This window comes from Pteronotus mesoamericanus, unplaced genomic scaffold (assembly GCF_021234165.1).
Source record: "Pteronotus mesoamericanus isolate MK-2021 breed Mesoamerican mustached bat unplaced genomic scaffold, CSHL_Meso_final contig_164, whole genome shotgun sequence".
Taxonomy (NCBI): Eukaryota; Metazoa; Chordata; class Mammalia; order Chiroptera; family Mormoopidae; genus Pteronotus; species Pteronotus mesoamericanus.
Genome location: NW_026555065.1, coordinates 16,361,484 through 16,389,148, shown reverse-complemented (window position 1 = coordinate 16,389,148; position 27,665 = coordinate 16,361,484). Strand labels below are relative to the sequence as shown.

Sequence of the window (27,665 nt, the reverse complement as noted above, 5' to 3'; positions counted from 1 at the left end):
CTTGATCAGTTTCTTATTTGCCATAACTCATGCAGTTTTCCTTACACCCTAGCTCTAATTGCCCACATTAAGGGGAAAGAGAGAAAAAGTATGCAATTTATCTAATTGTTTAAGTGGAAGTGGGAACACTTAGTCCTAGGAAATTCTTCTTATTCTTATAACCCTTCAACTTAATAGTCTCTCCATGATTTCTTCCTCACATCACCAGAACTATGAAAGTAAAGTATGTATAGCTTACATTTGCCAGTGTGACTTCTCTATGACCTTTTTTGATAGTCCAGACTAGGATGTCCATTCTCAAACTTCTGGGTCTCAAAACCCCTTTATACTCTTAAAACTTCATGAGAACTCCAAAGAACTTTTGTTATGTGCATTCCATCAATATTTACCATATTAGAAATTAAAACTGAAATTGTATTATGTTAATAGTTTTATGACATATACTGTGTGTAATATTACTATATATTATATATACTATATGTTACTATAATGATAATTATTATATATACTATATTACTGTATATCACTATAATGAATATTATAATAATAATAAATCTACTACATATCGCATTAACATAAGTAACATTTCTATGAAATATAACAATATTTTCCAGACAATAAAATTTAGTTTGGGGAATGGCATTGTTTTATATCACTACAGTTTCTTTTAATGTCTAGCTTAATAGAAGACAGTTGGAGTTCATATCTGTTCTGCAACCTGTTGTGATATTATACAACATGTGGCTTTTGTAAAACTCCACAGTATACTTATGAGAAAAAAGAATGAAAAAGACATAACATTAGTATTATAAAAAGATGTTTTGGCCCTGGCCAGTGTGGCTCAGATGCAAGAACGTCATCCAGCGATGGAAGGGCTATCGGTCTGATCCCTGGTCCAGGGGCATACGGGAGGCAACCAATTGATGTTCATCCCCCACATTGATGTTTATCTTTCTTCTTTCCTCTATCCCTTCCCCTGTCTCTAAAAACAATAAAAAATGTCCTCGGGTGAGGATGTGTGTGTGTGTGTGTGTGTGTGTGTGTGTGTGTATGTATATAAAATGTGAGACCTGTCCAGAAAGTATTCATCCATGTAATACAAGAAATGGAGACATTATTGAAGATATAAGATGCAACAAACATAATACGTAGAACAATGATGCCTCAGTCCCCTTCAAAGTAGGCACGTTGGGATCTCACACAGTTCTCCCAATTGCCATCAGCTACCCGTAGTATTTTCCTGAATCTCATCACTGGTCTGGCATCTCTTCCCTTTCAAAGGTGATTTTAGTTTTAAGAAAAGTCAGAAGCTGGAGGGCACCAAATCTGGGCTGGAGGGAGACTGAGTCGCCTGGGTAATTTGATGTTTTCTAAAAAAACTTCATGAGATGTGATGCATGAGCGGGCACACTGTTATGATGAAGCTGCCAATCACCGGTTGCCTGTAGTTGCAGCCTTCTGAATCATCTGAGTAGTTTCCACAGAAGAATGTTCAAGCATAACACAAAATTTAATGCATGTTCATTGCTCTACTCACTCAGTACTCACATTACTTTTGAATGCAATGGCCACACAGTGCACATGCTCACTCAACAGCATCTGACTAGTTCAGTGAAGGCATCACTATTCATGCATGCACTTTCCAGTCCACCCTCCTTGGCTGCCATTCTCATTATATTAATAATGACTGGACTTGTGCATCCTCTGAAAAATACAGTGTTTCCTAGGGTTCTCCAGACCACACATTGAGAACCCCTTGTCTAGGGAAATCACAAACCCATTATGATTTGTGCAAATCCCTTATCATCCCTTAGTTTCTGTTTCTACATGAGAAAAGGAGATGTTTTTAAAACTCTTAACTTTTAATGTCTTTTTCAGTTCTACAATTTTCTTATTCAATAAAAGTTTTCCATCTCAGATGCCTTCTCTTAACCCAGCATTAGCCCCATTAATGGACACATTATCTTTCAATAACTAGCTATTCCTCCTACATCCCGTCTCAATAATCAGATTCACCATTCACTCAGTCTCCAAATCAAAAATCTGGCCATCATTCAAAGTTCGTCTCCCTTAAAATTCATATATCCAATTGAAGTCATAATTTCTCTCTGTCACCCGCTCTCTTACCTAGATTATCACATTAACCTAAGTGATTTTACTCTTTCTAGCCCTGCTTCTCCCAGACTCTTCTGTAACCCAGAGAGAATCATCTTCTTACTACTGCTTGGAATCTTGCAATAGCTTCCCTCTAACCCTAGCTCAGATATAGATTTCTTAACATGGCATAAACAGAAATCTTCAAGATCTGGCCCTTTCCAATCTATTTCCTACCCTGCTTCACCATCTTCTCCTCGATACTACGGCATAGGACATTTTTTTAATTCCATCTTCTCCTTAGTTTCAAGTCCCTGGAACATGGTAAGCACTTAATAAATATTTGTTTAATTGAGTTGAATCATAATTATGTAAAATACATTGGAAATAGCAGCTATGCCTTTGTGACATAAGGGAAAGAAAAAGGGCAGAAATAGTCACAGGTTTATGCTGTAAGAGTAAATGCAACAGCAATGCTGTGAAGGGTAATGAATAATTCTGTTTTGTCATATCTCAGTGGGGTGGCTGTACATATATTCATATGGAGAAATGCCTGACATATGGCAGTGAGATGTGTGCTTTGATAATCGTTAAACAGTTTAGAGTTGAGCAACCCCTCCCTAAGGATCTTGTAAGGGCTTTTCAAGGAACTATTATAACTTACTCTTCTTAATGTTTACCTGCCACTTGCCTCTAGTAATAACTATCTTTGAATTTTATCTCTATTTTTATTTACATAATTAGTAGAATTTGTGCTTCTAAAACTATATAGTGAGATTTACATGTTTATCAGTATAGTAGATTCTACATCCTTGTACAGAATTCTCTGTAGAAATCTGTTTTTATTTATATACCTCTAAATTAAATAAGGGCTCGTTCTCCAAAATGAGAGTACTACTGGTATACATCTATGATTCAATAATTAATAGGCAAAAGGGAAGGAGGAGAAAAAGGAGAAGGAGGAGAAAGAGAAGGAAAAGCAGTATAACAGCAGATGTCTAAGTCTTCACACTGAAGTGTTGTCCCCACAGACCAAGCATGTGAAAATCATGAGATTCGCATTGGTTTGTTTTTTTGTTTTTTTTTTGACTTGTTATCAAAAAGACTTTTCTACCCTCATGGAGTCCCTCTTTCAAATTCTGCCAGCTTAAAAACCAAACAGAACCAAAATAGAGCCCTCAAGCCTGCATGCATTTTGTGGTGGAACATTACCTTTCTTCATATGGGATCTATTAGGGCAAACATCTGATGTTTGTGGTTAGACTGTGATTTCTCCACAGCCTGTAATGGTGACTGATGCTGGGGAAAAGCCAAAAGTTTCCCTGCACAGCAATCTCAGGTTTTTGTCAACACCCTCAAAGCCAGCTCTGGGCCAACCCAACACCAATAATGCCTCCCTTGAAGCTGTAGATAGAAGATAGCTCCCGCTGCTGCCACAGTAGGTTGACACTTAGAGCAGCATGTGTGCTCGTCGGCAGCATCAGTGATGACTGCCTATAGCCTGTTGTCAAAATATAAAAACAAACATCCACAGATGATGTTTGGTTTTCACCTGCTGAGAGCAATCTCCCAGGGCTAGTTTCCAGTAGTTAAAGATCCAAAACCCTACAATTACATATACACACATGTCTTCCACAGTAGAAATTGATTTACTATGAGGATCAGGATATTCATAAGTCACAAAGTGTAGGGTTACATTATATTTGAAAAACATTTACAGAAAACTTACTGTGTGCCAAGCCCTGTGTTTGGTCCTGGGCAGCTTAAGAAGACTAAGGCATAGCACATGCCTTCCAGTAGTACACACTCTTAACAACTGGGAAAGTCATGGGGCTGGTATCACACTCGGGTTAAGAATAAGGGGCTCAGGAGAACAAAGGAGAATACAGTTATTTGAAGAGTGGGGAAAGAATGGAGAGAACAGGCAACATTTGAATTAGATACTACCAGGTGAGCAGGAGTTTTTTAATAAAGAAGTTAAGAAAAGGAGAGTCCTAGGCAGGGGAAGTAGCATGCACAAAGGGTGTGGAAGTGCACAGTGCATGCCAGGAATGGTGAGGTCTGGTGAGTTGGAGCACAATACTTGGGGAAGTGGAAGAACAGTCAAACTGCAAATAATCTTGAATGTCATCCTAAGGACCTTATCCTTTAAGTTTTAGGAAGTCATCAAGGTTTTTTAAGAAGGCAATGGCAAAATCAGCCGAGAGTTTTAGTAAGAAGGCCCTGGTGTCAGCATAGAAGATTATTTCAAGGAGGAAGAGTTTCAAAGATACTGCAGTAATGCAGACAAGCAGTGATGAAAGCATTAACTAAAGCCATGGTACTGAAAATTAAGAGAAAAAAGAAGGTTTTTACAATTAAAAAGGGCTTGGCTGCCATTTTTAGAAAGTTTACTGTAACACCTTGAGAAGGAACACCTTAGAAATAGGGTGACTACTGAGGATTGCACAGATAGGGCAAGAGATGCTGAGGCCTGAGTGAAGGAAGTAGCCAAGAAGGAGACAGGTTTGAGAAACACTCCAAACAGCCCTGGGGAATTAATGAGTAGTATTTGATGATCTATCAGTCCAGGGAAGTCATCCCCAAACTTTGGCCCCCTGACCAGCAGTATCAATATCAGATAATGTGGGAGCTTATTAGATGTAAATTTTTAGGCCCCACCCAGACGTCTTGAATCAGAAATGTGGGACTGAGGATTGTCAATGTGTGTTTTTAAAAAGCCCTTCTGGTGGTTCTGATGGGAGCAAAAGCTTGAGAACCACTAGCCTAGGGGCATAAAGAAGCTAAGGTGTCCAAAGTAAGTGAGCTACAATAAGGGTTAAGAGGCCCAGCTTTGGAGAAAGATGGATCTGAGTTCAAATACTTGCTCTGCATCTTACCAGTTGTGTGATGAGTCATGTGACAGATGTGTGAAAATCCTTTATAAGTTGCTCAAAATCTTTGAGCTTAATTTTCTCATCTTCTAAATGGAGTAACATATTATTGCAAGAATTTTATAACATACTTTATACTAAAGTGTTCAGTTTACTGACAGGCACACAGTAAAAAGCGATTGTTAATTTTAACAAATAACAAAGGGCTACAGAAAGAGCAATACTTGTGAAAGAAAGTTTTATATTAGACATATAGAATTTGAGGTAATCATAGTACAACCCAGTGGCAGAATCCAGGAGAAGACAGAAAATATTTGTGGACCTCAGATAGAGATTAAAGCTGAAGAACTGTACAGGAAGGACACAGGACATAGGCAATAGCTATAACCATGTGAGTGGTCAAGATTATCCAAGAGGGGAACAGGAAGTAGGGAGAGAAAAGGACACCAGCACTGAAGAGTAGGATAGAGAGTAGTCAGCAAAGGAGCTGAAGAAAGGAAAGAGAAGAGGAGGACCAGGTGCCAGTGAGGTCGCAGAAGGCAAAAGAGGAGTGTTACGAGGTTAACAGTCTCAACATTATAAAGTTTAAAAAGATAGACAGGTAGCTAGGTAAGTAGGTAGATAGAGACATAGATGATCAGATTGATAAATAGATGGATGGATGGATAGAGAAATAGGTGATAGACAGATACATAGATAGGTAGATAGACGATAAAGTTGGGGAATTTTTGAAGTTATTGGAAACTTCTGAGAGAGCACTCTTCTTGAGTAGTAAAAGCAGAAGCCTCACTCTAATAGGCTGAAAAGAGAAATAAAGGTGAGGAGCAAAAACTGACCATAAAAATAAAGTTCTGATGGAAAGAAGAAAATGCAGTGGCAAAATCTTGGAGGTCAGAACACAAAAAAATGTCTTTAAGGAAATGGGATAATAATAGAGCTGTGGACTGAAAGAAGAAGTCAGTGATAAAGAAGAAATCAAAGACACAAGGAAGGAAGGAGACCAGGTAGAACCTTCAGCTTTGAAAAGAAACAAGAGCAGAAAAAAAGAATGAGTAAACTTAGAGTCTGGGGATAAAGGAGGCGGATGGGGGAAAGTGTAAAGTGATAGTGCACATTTCTGAAGGCCTCGACTTTTTTAGAGAAATAGAAGATGAATTTAGTTTCCAAGAATGAAGGAGATCATGGCGGAGTTGAGGACTTGAGGAGAGGATAAAAGCTTAGAACATCTGTTATGAGGACTGGAAACAGGAGCAAAGTGAAGGTGAGAAGGATATTGTAGCTGCACTAAGGGTTAGTGCAGAGTTAAAAAAGTATTATTTGTTGTGATGCTGATACAGTCTCAGGAGATCATCTCCAGCAATGCAGGTAAACAGTAAATGAATGATAATGAGGAGGCCGATGATGATGTTCACAAAACAACAATGCTGACAGCTAGCATGTGCCAAGTAATTCAGGAACTCATCCTGAGCCAGTGTTGTATAGTGATGAAAGGAATGGGCTTGGCAGTCAGACCTCCTGGATTTGAATTTCAGCTATTCCAGTTCATGCTATGTGACGTTGGTCAAGTTACTCAATTTCTCTGTGTTTCAGGTTTATTACCTTCAAAATGGTCATTAAAACACAGTATAGTTTTTGTGACACTTAAATCAGTTAGTTCATGTAGAGCATTTTGAACAGTGCTGGACACATAAGTATTTGTTCAAAGTTAGTTATTCTTATTACTACAATGTTGAGACTGAGGCTAAGCTAAGGATGACAGAAGTTCATAAAGTTACAAAAATATCACAATTCTCAGCCCATAACCAAGAGTAAAATCATCCTTGAGAAGCATCAATATAATGATAGTATTACACTATCAAAGATTAAAAATAATCTCAGCTAACAATCATACCTATGACAGACATCCTTTTTCTGATATTGTTGAAATCCAAAAAGGCAATCAATTGATAAGTAACTAGGGTTCCCAATTCTTCTATTGTTATTGTCTCTGGGGTCCGAGACTTAAAAATGAACCCCAAATTTCTTGCGGCAGTCACTAGGGCTCCTTCATCAGGTGACTGAACTTGATAAATGAGCTGTCCTAAAAGGGAAAGAAATAAGTGGCTTAAAGATCAACCAAGAAAGTGTGTTTTTAAAAAGGAAAAGAAACAAATATATTAATACTAAAAATAATAGCTAACATTTATAGAATGCCAATACCAACTCCAACTCATTCTTCAACATTCAATTCCAATGACAGCTCTAGAAATCAGACAGTTTCCACTCACCAACCAGCTGGACCAGGTGCTTATCCTTTGGGATATGCATACCAACTGTGTAGTCCTTGCCATCTTATAAAAAAAATACTTGTTACATAGTCTGCCTTTCCATTATGCTGGAAGTTTCTTAGGTCAGAGACCATACCTTTGTATTTTCAGTAACAGCTGTGCCATCAAAGTTTTATAAGCTAAAACATTTAATGTATATTAACTCATACAATTCTCATGGCAAGTCTTTGAGATAGGGATTATTAAAATTATTATTTTCATTTATACTGGTGAAACTTATGACTGAAGAGGTTATGATTTTTGCAAAGTTACATGGTCAAAGAAAAATGGGGCAGATATTCCAAATTCCACTTCAGTGTGACCCTAAAAACCTTTCTATAAGAAGATGTGTAAGAAATCTCCTGGAATTAAAAGAATCAAACCTGATGTTAATCCTTGACACTTGATACTGTGTATGTGTTTGGGGTGAGGCTAAGAGAAGAGAGAAAAAGAATGAAGAAAAAAAACATAAAAATACACGTAAAAAAAAGTATGTATAAAGCCCATCTATATAAAATTAGTATGTTATGTTTGTGTGTAAAAATAAATTTAAAAAAGTAGACAGTGCTAGATCCATATTTACTGTTTTATAGTGATGGTCATGATAAATTGTTAAGAAAACAAGTTGCTTATTAATGTACATACTGTGATTCCTTTTCATTAAAAGCAAATAAACCACCTACATATCTGCAACTGGAAAGGGTAAAATGATTCACACCAAATATTACCATTGGCTACCCCTATATTGAAATTATCAGAAATAGCACATACAAATATTTAATAGATTTCCAAAAATAAAAGAGAGACATGAAATTAAGCAGATTTGAAAAAGAATTAAAGATTCTGTAGAAATTAAAAATCAAAAACTGCAGATTAGATACAACTAGAAAAATAATTAGTGTACTGAAAAAATTAAGTTCCAGAATATATTCCAGAGAGATAAATAAATGGAAAAATGAGAGACTTATTAAAAGACAGAGTAGTATGAAGACATCTAACATTGAAGATATGAGAGGAAAACTTAGTCACAGGCAATATATGAAGAAATATTCCTGAGGAAACTGCAGAAGTGATAAACGATGACATTCTATAGATTCAAGAATCTGAATTAATCCCAAGCAATACATATTTTTTGAAATTTCACACATATACTAAGAAAATGAAAAATGAAGAATCTTAAAAGTGGCCAGGAAGAAAAGATCAATTACCTTCAAGCCACAATTAGACTTACAGTTAACTATACTGTAAGAAAAATAGCAGCCAGAATACAGTTGAATACCTTTAAAGTACTGAAAGAAAATTGTCATCTTAAATTTCTATACACAACAAAACATCATACAAAAAAAAGGATGAAATAAAGTTGTTTTCAAACAAAGTTTTTGAGAGTTTGCTACCAGTGAAATTCTGAAGAATACATTTTAGGTTAACAGAAGACCAGAGATGGGACAAGCATTGAAGAACATGGAAATTAGTGAGTACATGAATAACTCTAAGCAAACATTGACTGTAAAAAAACAAAAATAGTATCTTGTGATATTAAAAAAGGAGACACATGAGAAGAATATTATATTACATAAATCAGACAAGTTTGATCACTATTGAAGGGTTTTAAGGTCTTTGTTCAAAAGAAGGTTTAGGCTTTGATAAGTTAATTATGTTAAAATCTCTATATTAACCATTAAAAATACATATAAGAATGTGTTATTTCCAAAGCAGCAGAAGTAAAAATGGACTAAATCTGTAAGACAAAAAATGAACAGACTAAGAAACAAAAACAAGGCAAAAACACAAAATTAAATGGTAGAAATAAATATAAATAAAATAACAATTATATATTTAATACTTAAAAATCTAAAAAATATCAATAATCAATAACAGCAAATAGACTAAATGTTCCATTTAACCTTTAGTTTTGTCAGATATTTTTAAATGGCAGACATGCTGGTTCATATTAAAATGATGTCACAAGAGATATGTATAAAACATAAAGAAAAAGATTAGCAGAAAAGAGTTGGTAAAGCTAAATAATATAAATATTAACAAAAAGGAAATATCTATAATGATATTAATACCAAACAAAATAAACTTTAAGGCAGAAATATTACTAGAGATAGAGAAGATCTATATATGTATATTGATAGAAGTTTTAAAGAACATAGTCTAATATCTAATAACAAACTTAAAACATATAGTCAAAACTTCAAATAGAAATATACCAATCTACCATTATAGTTGATTTTAGCATATTCTCATTCATTGAGTAATCAAATAGTCAAAATAATACAAAGAGGTAGAATATTGAAAAGTACAATTAATAAACATTATCTAATGAATATACTTAGAATCCAATATCCAATAACTGTAGAATGTACATTCATTTCAAACACATATGAAACACTTATGGAATCTGAATACATACCAGGCCAGTAACCAAGCCTCAGCAAATTTTAAAGAATTGATATAACAAGATGATTGGTAAGAAAAAAATTATGAATTTTTTATCTCTTTAATTGCCATTCACTAAAATAGAAAAATAAAAGCCCTACTGAAGCACTTGTATTTTCCACATTTCTGCTTCTGAAATTTAGTCCTGACAAAGGGAATGAGAATATCAACTCTCCAAGTTATTTTTCCATGAAACAAATAGCACACACAATAAAAGGCATTGATAGATGGATAAAGAAAATGTGGTACACACACACACACACACACACACACACACACACACACACACAGAAATATTATGCAGCATTAAAAAAAGAACAAAATCTTTCCATTTGCAACAACATGACTGGATCTATAGGATATTATGTTAAATGAAATAAGCCAGTCAGAGAAAGACAAATACCATATGGCTTCACTTATATGTGGAATCTAAAAACAAGCAAGCAAACAAATAAAAGAAAATACAAACAGACTCATAGAAAACAGAGACAAAAAGGATGTTTGCCAGAAGGAGGGGTGGGGGTAATAGATGAAAAGGGGAAGGGGACTACAGTCGATAACATTGTAGTAAGCTTACATGGTGACAGATGATTACTAGTATTAGTGGGGTAATCACACTGTGAGGTATAAAAATGTTGAATCACTATATTTTACACCTGAAACTAATATAACCAATATAAGATTGCATAATTAATATACTTAAAAATAAATGAAATAAGAGAAAGTAAAAACAGCAGTCTCCAACCATAGATGTTCACACCACAAAGTCAGCAAATCAAGACAGATCAACTTAAGAAGCAGAAGCAAAAGAGAAGAGTCTCACAAATAATGTGAAGACAAAGAAATACCCCTCACTTGAGGGGAAAGGAGGAATCCCCAGAAAGAGAACTAAATTAAATAGAGGCAAGTAGACTATCAGATATTGAGTTCCAAACAATGGTTCTAAGGAAGCTCAACAAGCTCAGTGAGCTCAGAGAGAATTACAAAAAAACTACAGGGAAACTATGAGGAACTTACTGCAAACTATATCAGCATGAAAAAGGACATAGAAAGTATCAATAAGAGACAAGAAGAAATGAAGAATACAATTTCTGAATTGAAGAACACAGAAGGATTCAAAAGCAGGCTAGATGAAGCTGAGGACCGAGTCAATGAGCTGGAGGACAAGGTAGAAAAAAGCTCCCAGAAAGAGCAAGAAAATGAAAAAAGACTCAAAAAGAATGAAGAGGCATTTAGGGAAATGCAGGACAACCTGAAACGTACTAATATCTGTATAATAGGGATACCAGAAGGAGAAGAGGATGAGAAAGGGATAGAGAACCTGTTTGAAAAAGTCATGATGGAAAACTTTCCTAATTGGAGGAGAGAAAAAGTCACACACGTCCATGAAGCACAGAGGGTCCCATTCAAGAGGAACCCAATGAGGCCCACTCCAAGACACATCATCATTAAAATGGCAAATATCAAAGACAAACAGAGAAACCTAAAGCAAGCAAGGGAGAAAGAGGTAGTAACATATAAGGAAGCCCCAATATGGCAAGAAGCTAACTTCTCAACAGAAACTCTGCAAGCCAGAAGGGAATGGCAAGAAATATTCCAAGTCATGAAAAGCAAAGGCCTGCAACCAAGACTGCTCTACCCAGCAAGGCTCTCAGTTAAAATGGAAGGCAAAATAAGGAGTTTCCCAGACAAAAGAAAGCTAAAAGAATACACCCCCACCAAACCAGCCCTGCAAAATATGCTAAAGGGACTGCTTTAAGATGAAGAAAAAGTTTCTATGAATACCCAGTTCCTTTCAGAGTTGCCAATACTTGATATTACCAATATTTTTAATACTCATTAATCTGATTGTGACGATGTTATTTTAATTGTTCCTTTACTATTTGTTGAAACTAAACCTGTTTTAGTATATTTCTTGCCTATTTCTATTATTTAAAAAAAAACTTTAAATGACATTTTGGTATTCTTTATCCATTTATTGATTAAAGATTTGTAGAACATTTTTCCCTAAAAAAAAAAAAAACCCTATTAATCATGTTCTAGATGTGTTGCAAATACTTTTTTTATACTATTCCTTGTCCTTTAACTTTTTTTATATGTATATTACTATATAGTTAAATGTTTAATATAGTCATATTGTCAATATTTTACTTTATAGCTTCTGGGTTTGAATATTTTACTTCAGGTCATGAAAAATATGAGTTCTATTTTCTTCTAAAACTCCTTAGATTCTACATATTGATTTTTAACTCACCTGAATATTGCTTGTATAATGTGTGAAATAGGGTTCTCTATTTGTTTTATTTCAAATAATAGTGGTCCATGCACCTTATTTGTTGAGTAAGCCTTATTTTACCCATTGATTTGAAATATCAACTTAATCATATATTATATTGTTATACAGATATATACATTTGTCTCTAGAATGCTCATTATATTTCATTCATCTACTTGATTATTTCTGTGCTGGTGTCATGTTGGTTTGATTGCTGAGACTTTATAATGGTTTTAAATTTTTTTAATATTTTATAACTAACTTTGACATTAAAAAAATAAAATCAATCTGCATTTAAGAAAGGAAGAAAGAGAGAGAGATGGAACTCCTACCTTTTGCAACAACATGGATGGAACTGGAGAATATTAAGCTAAATGAAATTAGCCAGTTGGTGAAAGACAAATACCATGTGATCTAAAATAAACTAAAGAACAAAATAAACCACAAGCATGGAAACATGGAGCAGACAGAAAGTGACCAGAGGAGATGAGGAAAGAAGACAATGGTGGAAAGATGGGAAAAGGACTAGACAAAGAACATGTATGAATGACCCATGAACATGGACAACAGAGTGGGAATTGACGGTGGGAGTGGGGGGTGGGGATGGGATGGGTGGAGGGGGGTAAATGGGTAAAAATTGAGACAACTGTAATAGAATAAACATGGTTTATAAATTTTTTTAAAAATTAAATTTAAATTAAAAAATGAAATAAAAACAACACCCTCAACTATAAATTATACAATAATTAAAGTTTTAAGTTTGATTTAGGCTCAGTTCTTTCTTTTGTATAACTAACATTTATATAAGAAAAAATTACATTTTTCAATGTACTTTAACATACATTCACTTAAGTTATCTATCCAATATATAAAGCTTTAAAAGAAGAGCAAATGTAATTTTCCCCTTCTCAGTGATAAAATCCTTCACTTTAGAATTTGATATCTCAAAGCAAGAGACAGAAATAGTTTAAGAATACACATATTTACCTCTCTGCACTTAAAATATCTTTATATGGCAGAAGAGATATTAGCTGATACCCACTAGAATGGATAAAATTTAAGAATGATAATGTAAAATGTTTCCAAAAATATAAAGGAACTGGCATACTCATGCATCAATGGTAGGAGTGTAAAATGATAAGACCATTTTTTTTAAAATAGTTGGGCAGTTTCTTACAAAATTAAACATACCTACACTATGATGTGGCAATTTCCATTAAGTATTTACCAAAAACACATTTGTTAAATATTTTTAAAAGATATAAAAATGTTTATGTCAGCTTTACTCATAATAATCCAAAGTTGGAAACAACCCAAATGTGCACGAACAGAGAAACAGAAAGAAAAACAATGTGGTATATTCAAACAATGCAAAATTAATCAGCAATAAAAAATGAACTATTATTGATTGACATGACAACATGGATAACAAAAAAATTACACTGTGTGAAATAAGCCAGACACAAAGGAATACATATTAGATCATTCAATTTATATGAAGTACAAGAGGGAAAACTCATCTTTGATGACAGAAATTGGGGCAGGGCAGTGGTTGGTTGGACAGGGGTTGGTGGTGTAGACTGGAATGAACCATGAGTTATCTTTCTGGAGCGATGGAAAAAAATTTGCATCTTGATCGGAGGGATTATAAGGGCATATATAATTGTCAAAACTCATTAAATACACTTAAGATCTTTCTGTTTTATTGCATTTAATTATATCACATTATGAAAAAAATTAAATGATACAGAAGAGAATGAATATTATCATTAAACTAGAAATTTGAGAAATGTCTGAAAGATAAAAAGTAGATTTCATCAATGAAGACATAGGAGAACGCATGGCTCAAAACAAAAGCAACACTCAAAGATTCTCCAAACACAGAGTCAAAAAAGGAGGAAAGCAGACACGGTCTTCAGGGGAGCATTGGTAAAATTAATTGAATTCCACTCAGCACTCCTGGACCATTTGGGCTCTGCCTCCTGCCAGCTTATTGTAAACAACAGGCTGCAGTGACATTCAGTCCTAAAATAAAATGTTGAAAATGTTCTTCAACACAAAGTGTACCATCCACCTAAGGAAACCTTGAAGATTTGTTGGGTCTAGAGACCCAGCTGAGAAGAGCCTGAAGTAGCTTCAGAATGCCACAAGGATAAGACAAAGAAAATGAGGAAAAGGAACTCAATGCATCTGATGTCTTCTTTAAGGCCAGATCTTAAGTACAAATCTCTCTCAAATGGGAGTTCTGGCACAGACTCCCATCACTAGATCTGAAAAAAGAAAGTTAACCCCAGGCAGCACATGAATTCCAGGAGATAGGAATCCCTCACCTACATGACAAGTATGTATTTTGCCTCTCCCCAACAATCTTGGCAACAATCTTGGGCCACTGTAATCATAACCTACATTAACCAAAAGGCAAACAGGGATTCTCAAACACAAATAAAAACAGGCAACCACAAATCACCAAACATTTGAGAACAACATAAAAGCTAGGCACAAGACTCAAATAATAACATTTCATAAAATGAAACATAGTAGAGAAAACAAAGAATATTTCAAATTAAGTGCAATTAATATCTTCAAAGAAATCTAAGAAAAATATCATAACATTAAAAACAGATTGCAATTAAAAGAAAAGAGCTTGGGAAATTAAATAAACTCTAAGACATAAAAGAAGGTATTGTGATATCCTCAGATGAAATATAATAAATTTTTATTGGCATTAGTATTACAAAGATAAATTTAAGTCATAAACATAATTATGTAAATCCTCACAGCAATAAAAATGTGAGGAATGGGTTAATCCAGCATATCAAGGTCAAAACTGTGGTTTACTATAGTTCCAATAAAGAAAAAATATGTATTATACATATAAGATGCCAGTATATGTATGCATATATACACATACTCATGTATCTATCACACATATATACATATGACTACATACATACATATATAGTCTACAGTCTATATATATTTCACTTTTGAATAAAATTACTTGGGTAGTCTTTTTAGTCAATAGTTGGTAGTAGAAAGAAAAAAATAACTTGCAAATGAAATAAATTGGGCTTGAATGAAAGAAGAAGCTAATTCATTAACACCATTATCTACCACCTCATTTCTTCAATTTTAGAGTGGCCCAGCTGACTTTGTTCTAGAATAGAACTCTGAGCTCTAAACGACCATCTTACTGGGAAAATTCATTCTAACCATACACCTAATGGTCATCTGCATATATTATATGCATGTGTTAATAATGAGAGATAAGCGGAAAACATTTGGGATATAACTAAATACAAAGGAAAAAAAGCTAGCATGATAGCTAAGCCCCCTACACAAAGCTGTATTTTTTTAATTAGAAAATCCTTCCAATTCCAAAAATGTTAAATAAAAGTATCAGTTGTGATTTAAAAACCAAGGCTTACCACTCAGACGTACTTTCATTCACTTACCTGCACTGTTTTCCTCTGGCATTACAGTGTGGCAGAGAGCAAGTAACCGCAGAAATTCATGCACTTTGGGGTCACCCAGTTTAATGGATTCCATCAGACAGTGGTCAGAGAACTGAACTGTTTTATCTCCTTGGGGGTTGACTAAGAAATCCACCAGCTTTTTTTTCTGTAGGAGAACAACAACAACAACAACAACTAAACTAGAAACCTTATTTCAACAATAATCTTTTTAAATACAAAAACATTTCCTCTAAGCATTTTTAGTGTGTATATGATTTTTCAGCCTCAAATGTTTGGCACTAAAATGGCATTATGTTTCCTCATTACTGTTAAATGTTATCTTTTCCTTTCAGAGCCATGCAGTAAACAGTGAATCTTCCAAAAGCATATGGGGAAAAAATATCCAATGGCTGTAAAGATCTTCAAATGTTTATTGCAACTCCAAAATACAAAGAAGCCCTGAAAATTCAGGGTTTTTCCTAAACTTACTCAATAGTAAAGCCTCACCTGACTTCAACTCATTTTGGCAGTAAAATCTGACCTGAAATGACAAGTGTCTAATTATAAACTGTTTTAGCCTATTTAGTGTGACATAATAGTTTCTGAAGCAAAAATACTGTTTTACTATAGAATATTTTCTCAGGTCTCCCTGGAAATATTGCATAATATAATAACAGAATTAAAAATAGGACCTCTCCACTCACATGTTCATTGCAGCAATACTCACAGTAGCCAATAAGTAGAAATGACGTAAATGTCCATCGGCAGATGAATGAATAAAGAATATGTAGTATAAGATCCAAAATTGTGGTGGAGTAGCTGAAAGCTACACTCACCTCCTTCCAGGACAAAACTAGAATTATAACTAATCTACAGGACAATCAACCTGAATGACCAATCAAAGACTAGCTAAACAGAAGTTTTAAAACCAAGGATTTACAGAAGACACCACAACAAAACTGGTAGGAAAGGCAGAGATGTGAAAAGAACTGGACCCACTCCCATGAGTGGCAGTTAAGATCCCAAAGGGATATCTCAGCTGCAAAGGTTCTCCTTGAGGAGCGTGGGGTCTTAACCCCACCCCAGAGTTCCTAGCCCAGAGCACTAGAGCCAGGAGAAGGCACTCACATAACCACTGACTGGGAAAATCAGTGGGTATCCTGTCCACCAGGGAGAAACAAGAGTCTGCTAGATTACAGGGGCCCTTTTAAAGGGGCAATGCACAAAATATCATTCGAAGTCACTCACCCGGGGCTCTGGGGGAGGGAGAGCAGAGCGGACTAGTCATGAGAAAAGAGACAGGCGTTTATGGCACTGGAGAGAGTTCTGAAGAAAGAGCTGCTAGGACCCAGGATGAGTCCCTCTCCCACACCGCAAATGCCATCTTTCTTGGGCAGAGCACTCCTTTCTTTTACATCAGCCTGGGGGAATGCAGTAGCCCCAGCCTCTGGACTCCCTGTTGTCCCACCCCCTGAAGCTCACAACCTGCTAAAGAGTCACATGCCTGAACAGGAGATTAGAGGCCCAGGCAGACTCAGGGGGTGTCAGTGACTGAATTGCGTGGCTCTGGGACAGGGCCCACACCTCTCTCCTTCCCCCAAGAATGACCAGCACTCCCCTTCCCGGGAGTTCACCATTCCTACCCTCTTGACTTCTGATAGCTCCCCACTGCTGAACTCAGGCTCCTGGAGGAATCTGGGATACACTGAGTTGTGTGGCTCTCAGGGCAGGGAGGGATGCATTTTTCCATTGTATGCCCCACGGGTACAGAGCCCGCCCTTCAGATGACCAAATCTTCGTCTGTTTGGACCTGAAAAACTCTGCTGGTCTCATCTTAACAGTTTCCTGAGACACTGTCATACCACCAAGATCTGAAAGCAAATGGCTGCTGATAGTTAAACATGGTATATCCCAGGATTTTTGCTGACTAGCCTCAGACCCAGCACTGGCACCGAGATTGAACTTGTATCAGTCTGGTGAACACAACTTGCTCCTACCTGGTGACCCACTGAGAACCTCCTGCATGCAACTTGAGTACTTCCAGAGGTTCTTTCAGTGACTGAGCTTAACATGCAGCCAACAGGCAGAGGCAGGAAGAAGTGGATCTCAAGGTGCCTTGGGCCTTATGCTGACCTGCCCCTGGACTTGATGCTGGTGAAATCTAGCATTGGTGCACAGCTTGGTCCTTCTCACGCACACCCAGGCCCAGCAGAGCAGCCACAAACTGTGGATCATTGTGTAGCTCTGAACAGGTTGCCTAAGGCCAGTCATAGGCAGTGTCTGATATTTAGCTGCCCCAGAGCCCCTCCCAAAAGGCCCCAGGACCAACACACCCAGTGGCCAGCTTCAGACAACAGAGCAGGGTCAAGTTAACTTCTTAAGTAGTATTATCTCCAGAGAGATTTTGACAGGTGCCAGACTCTGCTGAGGCAAATTCTGCTTAGTGTGGTCAGCACCTACACAGAAGCTTGTACACTGTGATTGAGCGACCCTCTGTCAGACTGAGGGTCAAAATCATGCACAAACAGGCCAATAGCAATCAAGAGTCAATTATAACAAGAGGGCTCACATAACCCAAACAAGGGAGATTCCTGGAGCACGCAGGTCAGGTCATCAAGGAGATAGTGCCACTGAATCTCACAGGACACCTACTACATAAGGCCACCCTGCCAAGTCTGGGGACTATGGCAGATCTACTTAACACATAGAAATAAACAAAAAGAGGAAGCCAAAATGGGGAGACAAAGAAACATGCCCCAAATAAAAGAACAAAAAAATCTACAGAAAAAAAAAAAGCTAAATGAAATAGAGGCAAGCAATTTAACAGATATAAGTTCCAAAAAATAGTTGTAAGGATGCTCAAGGAACTTAGTGATAACTACAAAAACTTAGTGAGAACTACAACAGCGTAATAAAGAACATAGTAATTATAAAAAAGAACCAGGCAGAAATAATACAGTGTCTGAAATGAATAATACACTATAAGGAATAAACAGTAAGTTAGATGCAGCAGAAGATCAAATCAACAATTTGAAAGACAAGATAGCAGAAAACATCCAGTCGGAGCAGCAAAATGAAAAAAGAATTTTAAAAAATGAATAGTTTAAGGGATCTTTGGGACAACATGAAGCATAACAACATCCACATCATAAGGATACCAGATGGAGAAGAGAAAGGACAAGAAATGGAGAATTTATTTGAAAAATATGACTGAAAACTTCCCTAATCTAATGAAGGAAACACACAAGTCCAGGAAGTGAAGTGAACTAACAGAGGCCCACACCTAGACATATCATAAAGAAGTGGCAAAGGTTAAAGTCAGAGAATCTTTAGAGCAGCCAAAAAATGCAGCTAATTATGTCCAAGGGAGCTCCCGTTAGACTTACAGGTCATTCTCAACAGAAACATTTCAGGCAAGAAAGGATTGGCATAAAATATTCAAAGTGATGAAAAGCAAGGACCTGTAACCAAGACAACCTTAACCAACAAGGCTATCATTTAAAATTGAAGGAGAAATAAAGAACGTCCCAGACAAGACAAAGTTAAAGGATTCCATTACCACCAAACCAGTATTATTAGAAATGTTAACGAGTCTTCTCTAAGAAGAAAAGAAAAAGGAAACAGAGAATCATAGTTATAAACAATAAAATGGCAATATATACATACCTATCAATAGTCACTTTAAATGTAAATTGCTTAAATGCTCCAAATACAAGACATAGGATAGCTAAATGGATAAAAAAATCAAAGTCCATATGTATGTTGTCTACAAAAGACCCACATCAGGACAAAAGATAACACAGATTTAAAGTAAAGGGGTGAAAAAGATATGTTATATAAATGAAAATGAAAAAGAAAAGCTGGGGTAGTAATACTTATATCTGACAAAAACACTTTAAAACAAAGGCTATAATGAGAGACAAAGGAAGATATTACATAATGATAAAAGGATCAATCTAACAAGAGCAAAAAACCCTTGTAAATATTTATGCAACCAACATAGTAAAGCAAAACTTGATGGACATAAATGGAGAAATTGACAATAATACAGCCATAGCAGAGGATTTTAACACCCCATTGCCATCAATGGATAGATCTTCCAGAGAGAAAATCAATAAAGAAAGAGCTGCCTTAACTGACACACTTAAGCAGGTGGAGAGCATTTCACCCCCAAGCAGCACAATATATATTTTTTTCATGTGCACATGGAACATTTTCTAAGATAGACCATGTTAGTACACAAAAGAAGTCTCATTAAATTTGAGAAGATTGAAATCATATCAAGCATCTTCTCTGACCATAATAATAGGAAACTAGAAATCAATCACAAGAAAAAAACTGAAAAACACACAAAAACATAGAAGCTATGTAACATGTTACTAAACAATGAATGGGTTAACAAGATTAAGGAAAAAATCAAAAGATAACTTGAAACAAATGAAAATGAGAGCAAACAACCCAAAACCTATAGGACACATCAAAAGCAGCCTTAAGAGGGAAATTTATAGCATTACAGGCCTACATCAAGAAATAAGAAAAATCTCAAACAGTCTAACTTTACACTTAAAGGAACTAGAAAAAGAACAACAAATAAAGCCCAAAGTAAGTAGAAGAAAGGAAATAATAAAGATCAGAGCAGAAATAAATGAGAGTCTAAAAAAACACCAAACAATACAAAAGATCATTGATGAGAAAGAAGAACAAAGTTGGAGGGATCACAATACCTGTTATCATATTATACTACAAGGTCATTGTAATCAGAACAGCTTAGTGCTGGCATAAGAACAAGCATATTGATCAGTAGAACAGAACAGAGAGCCCAAAAGTAAACCCACACCTTTATGGTCATTTAATATTTGACAAAGGAGGCAAGAGCATACAATGAAATAAAGACAGCCTCTTCAAAAAATGGTGTTGGGAAAATTGGACAAGTACATGGGAAAAAAATGAAACTAGACCACCAATTTACACCACACACAAGAACAAACTCAAAATGGATAAAAGACTTAACTGTAAGTTGTGAAACCATAGAACTCCTAGAAGAAAACAGAGGCAGTATGTCAACCTCACTCATAATAAGAGAAATTAAAATTAGAATGATTTTGATATAATGTTTTTCAAATAGTTTGCCAATGATCAAAAACTCTGATGAAACATTGTGTTGGTGAGGGTGTTTGTGGGCAGGAAAAATGGTATAAATTCTAAAGATGGTAACTTGGCAATATTTCTCAAATTGCAAATGCACATACCTTTTGATTTAAGAATGTATTTCTAAAAAAGGAACTTGTTAGAGAGTATAGGATCAGTTTGAAATAGCACAGGTATACATTTATTTTTGCTGCATTTTCTTTACTAGCAAAATAAGAAATATCTTGAAAGTCCAATAGTGTCTCCTTACATAAATTATGGAATATTAATATAACAAAGTGCTACTTGTTCATTATAAAAAATAAGAGAACACTTTTTTTACTCATCTAGAAAATCAACAAGATACATTGTTGAAAAAGAAAGTTGAATAACAGTATATACAAGTATATGCTACCAAAAAAAATGGAGAAATACATTTGCTAGCATATACATAAGTGTCTCTAAAAGGATAAAAAACTGTAGGAACTCTGTGGTTGGGGGTCCTGAATGAACAGGAATTTTGAACTATATGAATCTAGTGTTTTAAATATTATGTATCTCATCTGGTCATAGTGGAAATCGGACCTCCAGGAACTCATCATTTTTAAAATGCATGCACAATTTGAAATTAAAGTAAGAATGAAATTTTATCACCTCCACACCTTAATTATGTCTGTCTTCTCACCCATGTCATCAAGGGCTTCACCTGCCAAACAAAAATTGAGAATTAAAAACAAATTAAATTTAAACTAGATTTAGACATTTAGTCTCAAGGAATATACTTATTTATAAAGCACCACTGCTGGATGGCACCATGAGTTCAAACACAGGCTTCAGGAGTGTTTTCTAATTGCAACCCTCAACAGGGCGATCTACACAGAGAAATACATTTGTCCCAGATAGAACTAATACACAATATGCATGTAAACAAAATACAAAACTTGTAATCACGTTTTTCTAAAAATTTTTTTAGTCTGTCATTACACCATCTATAATGTTTTTAAGAGGCAAATTTTATCTTCTACTTTATCTCCACTGTTGGGGAATACAAAAGAATACCCTATACAGACCAGAGCTCATCAATGCTCGAGTTCAGTGAGAATATCTTTGTGCATCTTGGTTGAGGTCAGACACATCTGTGTAATATGAAAATCAGATGAGCATGTAAACTTTAAACAATGACAGTGCCTTCTGCAGGTAGAGAACATAGCCACCTATGTGCCAGATATTTGAGGATAATTTTTCCTAGTATAAAGCCAATATGTGATTATTATAAATATATTATAAAATACAAGATATTTACAGTAGAAAATGAAAACTATTAATAGTCCCACCACCCAGAGATAACCAATATTTGTAGAGTTATTTTTGGGTTAATTGTATGTGTGTGTATTTGTGTACATGAGTGTATACATATATTCATCATACTATTCATAAATTTCTACTTCCTGCTGTTTTTTAATCGCTTAGAGTATAAGAATTTCTGCTGTCATTAAAAGTTCTTTGTGCAATCAATTTTGAATGATTGTATGATAGCCCATATAGCAAAATTTATTTTAGATTTACCCTATCTGGAGGTCTTTATGATTTTTTTCCTAAGTTTTGTTTAACACTTGAAGGTTTAATACTATTTGCCAGGACTAGAATTCTTACATTGTAATAAGAGTTATTTGGATCAATCCTGTGCCAGGCACTTGCATTATCACTAATCTTTAAAAAAAAAAAAACTTGCCAGATGAAGATTTTCTTTCCTGTTTTATGGATGAGTGAACTGAAGAACTGGGTCCAAAGTAACATGACTAAACTAAAACTGAAAAGGCAGCATAGCAGATTTTTGAACCTAAATCTCTCTTGTCACTACTGGGACCAAAAACAACACTTGACCAACAGTTACTTGTTGGTTTTCTGGGGCACAGGTCTAAATGTGGGATGCTGCGCAGCGGCATGGGGGAGGAGTCCCTGAGCTGGTGAATGAACCTAACCAACCACCTGGAATTTAAATCTCACACTCGCTGCGCTTATGTTCCGGACATCACCCCATAAGCAGTGCCCTTAATAAACAGTAATAACAAAACAAAACTGTGTCTTTGTATAAAATGTTTACCTCCAAAAAAAGAGCTCACTTTTAGGGCTATGACGGGAGTGAAGAAAAATTAAAGAGGTATAATAAAAATAATAGTTCTGAGCCAGAAAATAAAAGATTTAGATAAATCAGAGTGGAGCGTCAAAATTTCCCCAGGCCAAGATTTGGGATATAAACAAGACCAATGTGTATGAGAGCAGGAAAAAGTTATTCTGAAACATTCTGGGAGTGCGTTAGTAAAAATATATTTGAATGACATCATGAATGCATCATAAATTATTATGGCATATAAATTAAGGGTCTAAAGGGGTTACTTAAATATTTCAGTTACTTTCCTGCATTTTATGAGTGACATTAAAGCTTTCATGGGGTTTGTAAATTTGGAGATTTGCAAAGATCTTGGGTTACATACTTTGCAAAAATCAAGGGCCCTCTCTAAAAATAGCCCTGTGAAAACGTCTTTACAAACAAATTTTGGTCCACACATCTGATAATTTCCTTAACATCATTTCCTAGAACTGATATTATTATTATATTATCAATATGTGTCATAAGAAAAGAATTCAAAAGGTCCCTCAAATTCAAAATACCTCCAACACTACAACTAAAATTTTTGAATTTAAACTACTCTTTGGGCTAAGGCAGTATTTTTAGGAAACCTTTAAAAATAATGGCCAAAAACACTTTTTAAGGAAACATTCTCTTTTATTTCTAGGCATTATGATAGTGATCTATGAAATGCAAGAGTGTCATGGAGGGCTAGTAGAAGTCCAGGTTGAAAAGCATCTGGTCCACTGTCAGGGAAGGGTGGGGAGCAGAGGACAAGTGACCCTGGGTGACAGGGGTGGATTGAAAGAGGGAGGTCAAAGAGCAAAAGAGTCTAAAAATCAACTTTTTGTATTCTTAGTTTGTTTCCAGGTCAAATCTTGGTTTAAAATACTTGGCAGTATGTGAGGTTTCCCATCAAGAGACAAAGGGAGTTTTTCCCTCTTTTTTCTCGGATTTCCTTTACTTCCTGAGATTTCCACTGGAAGAAACTGGACACCCAGAAGTGAACTAAGATTGGGAGTCCAGGGGAACCCGACGGAAATCTTCTGCAGAACTTGCATGCTCTCAGCAGAAGGAACTGTCTGCTCATTGGCCAAAGTCTGGGTGAGAAGGGTCCCATCTAAACAAAATGCTTGAAGTCCAGATAAAGAGCAGGCATCCCGACAAAAGCATGCAGACAAGAACTGCGTATTGATGACGTAGCTTCTGCAGCCATAGGCACTAGCATCAAAGCCAGAGCTGACTGGAAGCAAGTATAAAATACTACAAAGAGTGACTGAGCCAAAAAAAAAAAAGAGGGAGAGAGAGGAACTCATGGACAAGGACAACAGTGTGGTAATTGCAGGGGGTCAGGGGGCGGGTGCAGGTAGAGGAGGGTATAGGGGGGATAAATGGTGATAGAAATAAATAAAAATAAATACTACAAAGGAACTTGTCCTCCCTGGGATATGGGTCCATTAAGTGCCACAAAGCAAAATCACACAGTTGGAACACCGAGTGGAACCTCGGACAGAAGAGCATCTAAGCCCCTTCCCTACTCATGAATGGTACCAAACCCAGCTTCATCTAAATTATTCAACATGCATCCAACTAATATTTAGTGAGTGCTAAGTATGATGTTAGATGCTGGTGGTGTCCATATTGACAAGAAAGCTGCGATGGTTTGGGGTTCCTTAAAAAAAAAAAATAGACTTGCTTATTTTTTAAGGGACCATTAACAATATCATCCTTTTAAAAAAGAACTATTTGTCTTACCATAGATTCTCCCATTAATGGAACATTTTTTAAAAGTCATGATGTTTTGTGTGAGGGTGCCCGTTTTGTCAGAGAAAACATATTCAATCTGGCCCAGTTCCTCGTTGAGTGTGGTCGTTCGAGCTTCAGCAGGTGTTGCTCTCTCAGAGTAATACATCTTCCGATCCCAGTTTATAAAATAACTGTGTCCCAGACGAATTACTTCCACACTTTCATCCATTAAAATGGAAAAAAAAAAAGAAATGCTCCATCAATTTCAGAACATACAAAGCTTTGCCAAAATAGGAAGTCTGCCCAAGTCTTCAGAGTTTAGAAGAAAATGTGGCTGCTTTGTCCCTAGGCCATAATGACCTTCAGAAGCATCTCAGCAGAGTCTGTTTTTTAAACCTTTCTAAGTTACTTCCTCATAGCACCATGAAACAACAGGCTGGCTTTGCATAAAGCTTTAGGGAATGTTCTATGGTTCTCTATTTACATTAAACAGGCCCAGTGAGATTTTTTGTGTTATATATTAGTTGGCATCTCTCCTAAATCTTAGGAGAAACTAACAATTACTAAAGATATTTGTCAGATGTCTGATCTAAAGAAATGTGTTGTTGAGGACATTCTCTCCAATACATGGCTTGATGTGACTTTGCCAAAAGAGGTAAAAATTATCTCCATAAAGCACAGAGAAAACCATCATAGATACTGAGTGAAAACAGGGGTGGGTTGTCATATTAGCCTGTTTATTTACCAGGACAAGAGCACTGTCTTAGGGTCTAGTGGTGATTTATGACTTTCTAACTCTGAAAGTAAAATTTCTGTAGCCAAGGGTATGAACTTTTCTAATCTTTGTCATGCTAAGGCCAAACTGATTTCCAAAAAGGTTATAACATCGTAAGTTTCTACCATTAGATTATGGAAAATTATCTTTGACTAGATGCCAAGTCAAATGCATCTAATTACCATTCACTGAATTTCTTTTCAGTGTATTAAAATTTTGTTTAAGATTTTATTGGCCAGTTGTTTTCTTCACAGAATTATCTAATTGTATTATTTGCCTATTTTATTTTTTCTATTGAGATGTTAGTGTATTTCTTATTTATTCATTAAGAAATATATAAAATTTATGTGTGTATATATACATTATGCAAATATGTTACCCAAATTATCATTTGTCTTTTAAGGTTTCCATTATTTTTAACATACAGAAGTTTTCTCTCTTTAAATGTTTAAATTTATCCGTATTTTATAGTTTCTGTTTTGGGAGTTTTGCTTAGATAGGCCCTCCTTGTACCAAGATATCTATATTATTCTTCTAGTTCTTTATTAATTTTTCCATGTTTAAGCCTTTATCACAATAAGAATTTTTTTGAAGTACGATGTATATATGAAGAGCTAATTTCAATTTTTACCAACAGAAAGATTTTTGTCACCATTTGTTTAACAATGAACCTTTTCCCTATTATGCTGGGCTGCTTCCATGTTACACATAAATAACTTTCTTCACTAGAACCTATTTTAGGAATTTCAATTTTGTTCTTTAGTATGTCACTTAATACATCTCGTGCTTTCATTACTGTAGCTTTAGAAAATTTTGCAATATCTGAGAAGAGATAAGAGAACATTTATTCTCTTCTTTTTCAAAAATTCTTAGCTATAATATCTTATTTATTCTACCTTATAGGATCAACATCTGACAAATATCTTTAGTAATTGTTAGATAAAGTTTATTCATCTAAATAAACTTTAAAATCAATATATCAGCTTTGTCATAAAACTTATTTAGGATTTTTATTGTCTGTTAGACTCTTAAATGTTTGAAAAGAACTAGTATGTATAATGTCTAAAACAACTTCAAGAAGGGCAAACTTTTCCAGGAATTCAATTTTGAAAAGTTCCTCTACGGGAAAAAGTTTTAGTTTAGTCTTGTTTTGCCTTGTTTCTCACGCAGGCCCACACCAGAACTCAATAAATTTGTTTCTGGACCTTATATCTTTTTACTAATGAGAAAATTTTCTCAGTTGTTATTGGCTTAAAAGACAAAGTTATTTTAATACTAAAAAATGAGATTATGTGTTAAAATCAGGCATTTAATTGAATTATCTTACTAATAGTTACACGGAATCATTATTTTGGATTTTCTAGAATTGTAATCACATTGTGTTCTTTATTTCCAATAGGTTTATTTCAATTTTAGTTTCATGTCTCATTTTGTTCATTGGTACTTCAGTTGCATGTCTTAGTACATTAACAAGGACATTCAGAACAGTACAAAATAGTAATGGTAATAGCAAAGACCCACAGTTTATTTCTGATCTTAGTGGGAATTAAGCCTTGGTTTTCTCCACTGAAGTGAGAAAGTTCACAGCAGTTTGTCTTCAAGGAGACATATGTAAACAAGAGACAAAAAGAGGACAAAAGAGGACAACCAAGTGTGTTAGGGACATTAAATTTTATACTTCTGGTTCTATAACTGCATGAGATGTCTGCATTTCCCTCCCAAAAGTGGTATGGTGCCAGTTCATTTTCTAACCATGTAAATGGTAACGCTTTTTTAAACACACGCTAAAAATCACATTATGACTCTGTAGAATCATATGATATAAAAATGAATATCATACTCTGAACAGTGTGGTGATGGCCAGGGGGTGGGGGTTGGCGGCGGCAGGGGCTGGGTGGAAGCAGGCAAAGTGCGAGGGAATGGGGGCATCTGTAATAGTGTGGACAATAAAAATAAAGTAAAAAAAAAGAAGTAAGCACAAATGTCTGTTGAAATTTAAATTCTGTTAACACTTTATAACTCAATCTTGTATACATACTAGGCAGAAATCAGAAACTAGTTGCTTCAGAGAATATATATGGAAATAAATGAGATACAAGTAAAATAAAAATAAAGTAAAAGTCATATTCTGCTTGTATTTATTTATATATTTTCCTGTTATGGTTTACTACACTGTATCCACCCCCCCTACCAACCCCCACCCTTCCTGGCACACACAGTGCCTTATAAGTTCCTTGGTAGCTGTTCTAAGTCAGCTTTGTTTTCCTTATTTCCCCCATTCAAAAGGCATTAGTGTACACAGTCACAGTGCCTTACCTGTCATAGGCAGCCAATCAGGATTTTATGAATGAATTCCGACTCTCTATTCACTAATTTCATCAATAAGGACATGAACAGAGGTTAAGTGACTAACCCTGGGACACATAAGCAATTAAGCA

General features: G+C 35.4%; 1 protein-coding gene across 1 annotated transcript in view; it reads right to left on the bottom strand.

The window, feature by feature from the left end:
• Window positions 1-27,665, bottom strand: part of ATP8B4 (ATPase phospholipid transporting 8B4 (putative)) — a 194,955-nt gene that overhangs the window by 46,860 nt on the left and 120,430 nt on the right. The window contains exons 13-16 of the mRNA XM_054565443.1: window positions 24,462-24,670; window positions 21,238-21,281; window positions 15,449-15,614; window positions 6,859-7,047 (exon numbers count right to left, since the gene is read on the bottom strand). Coding sequence (XP_054421418.1) covers window positions 6,859-7,047; window positions 15,449-15,614; window positions 21,238-21,281; window positions 24,462-24,670 — 608 coding nt within the window. The remainder of the gene's footprint in view (window positions 1-6,858; window positions 7,048-15,448; window positions 15,615-21,237; window positions 21,282-24,461; window positions 24,671-27,665) is intronic.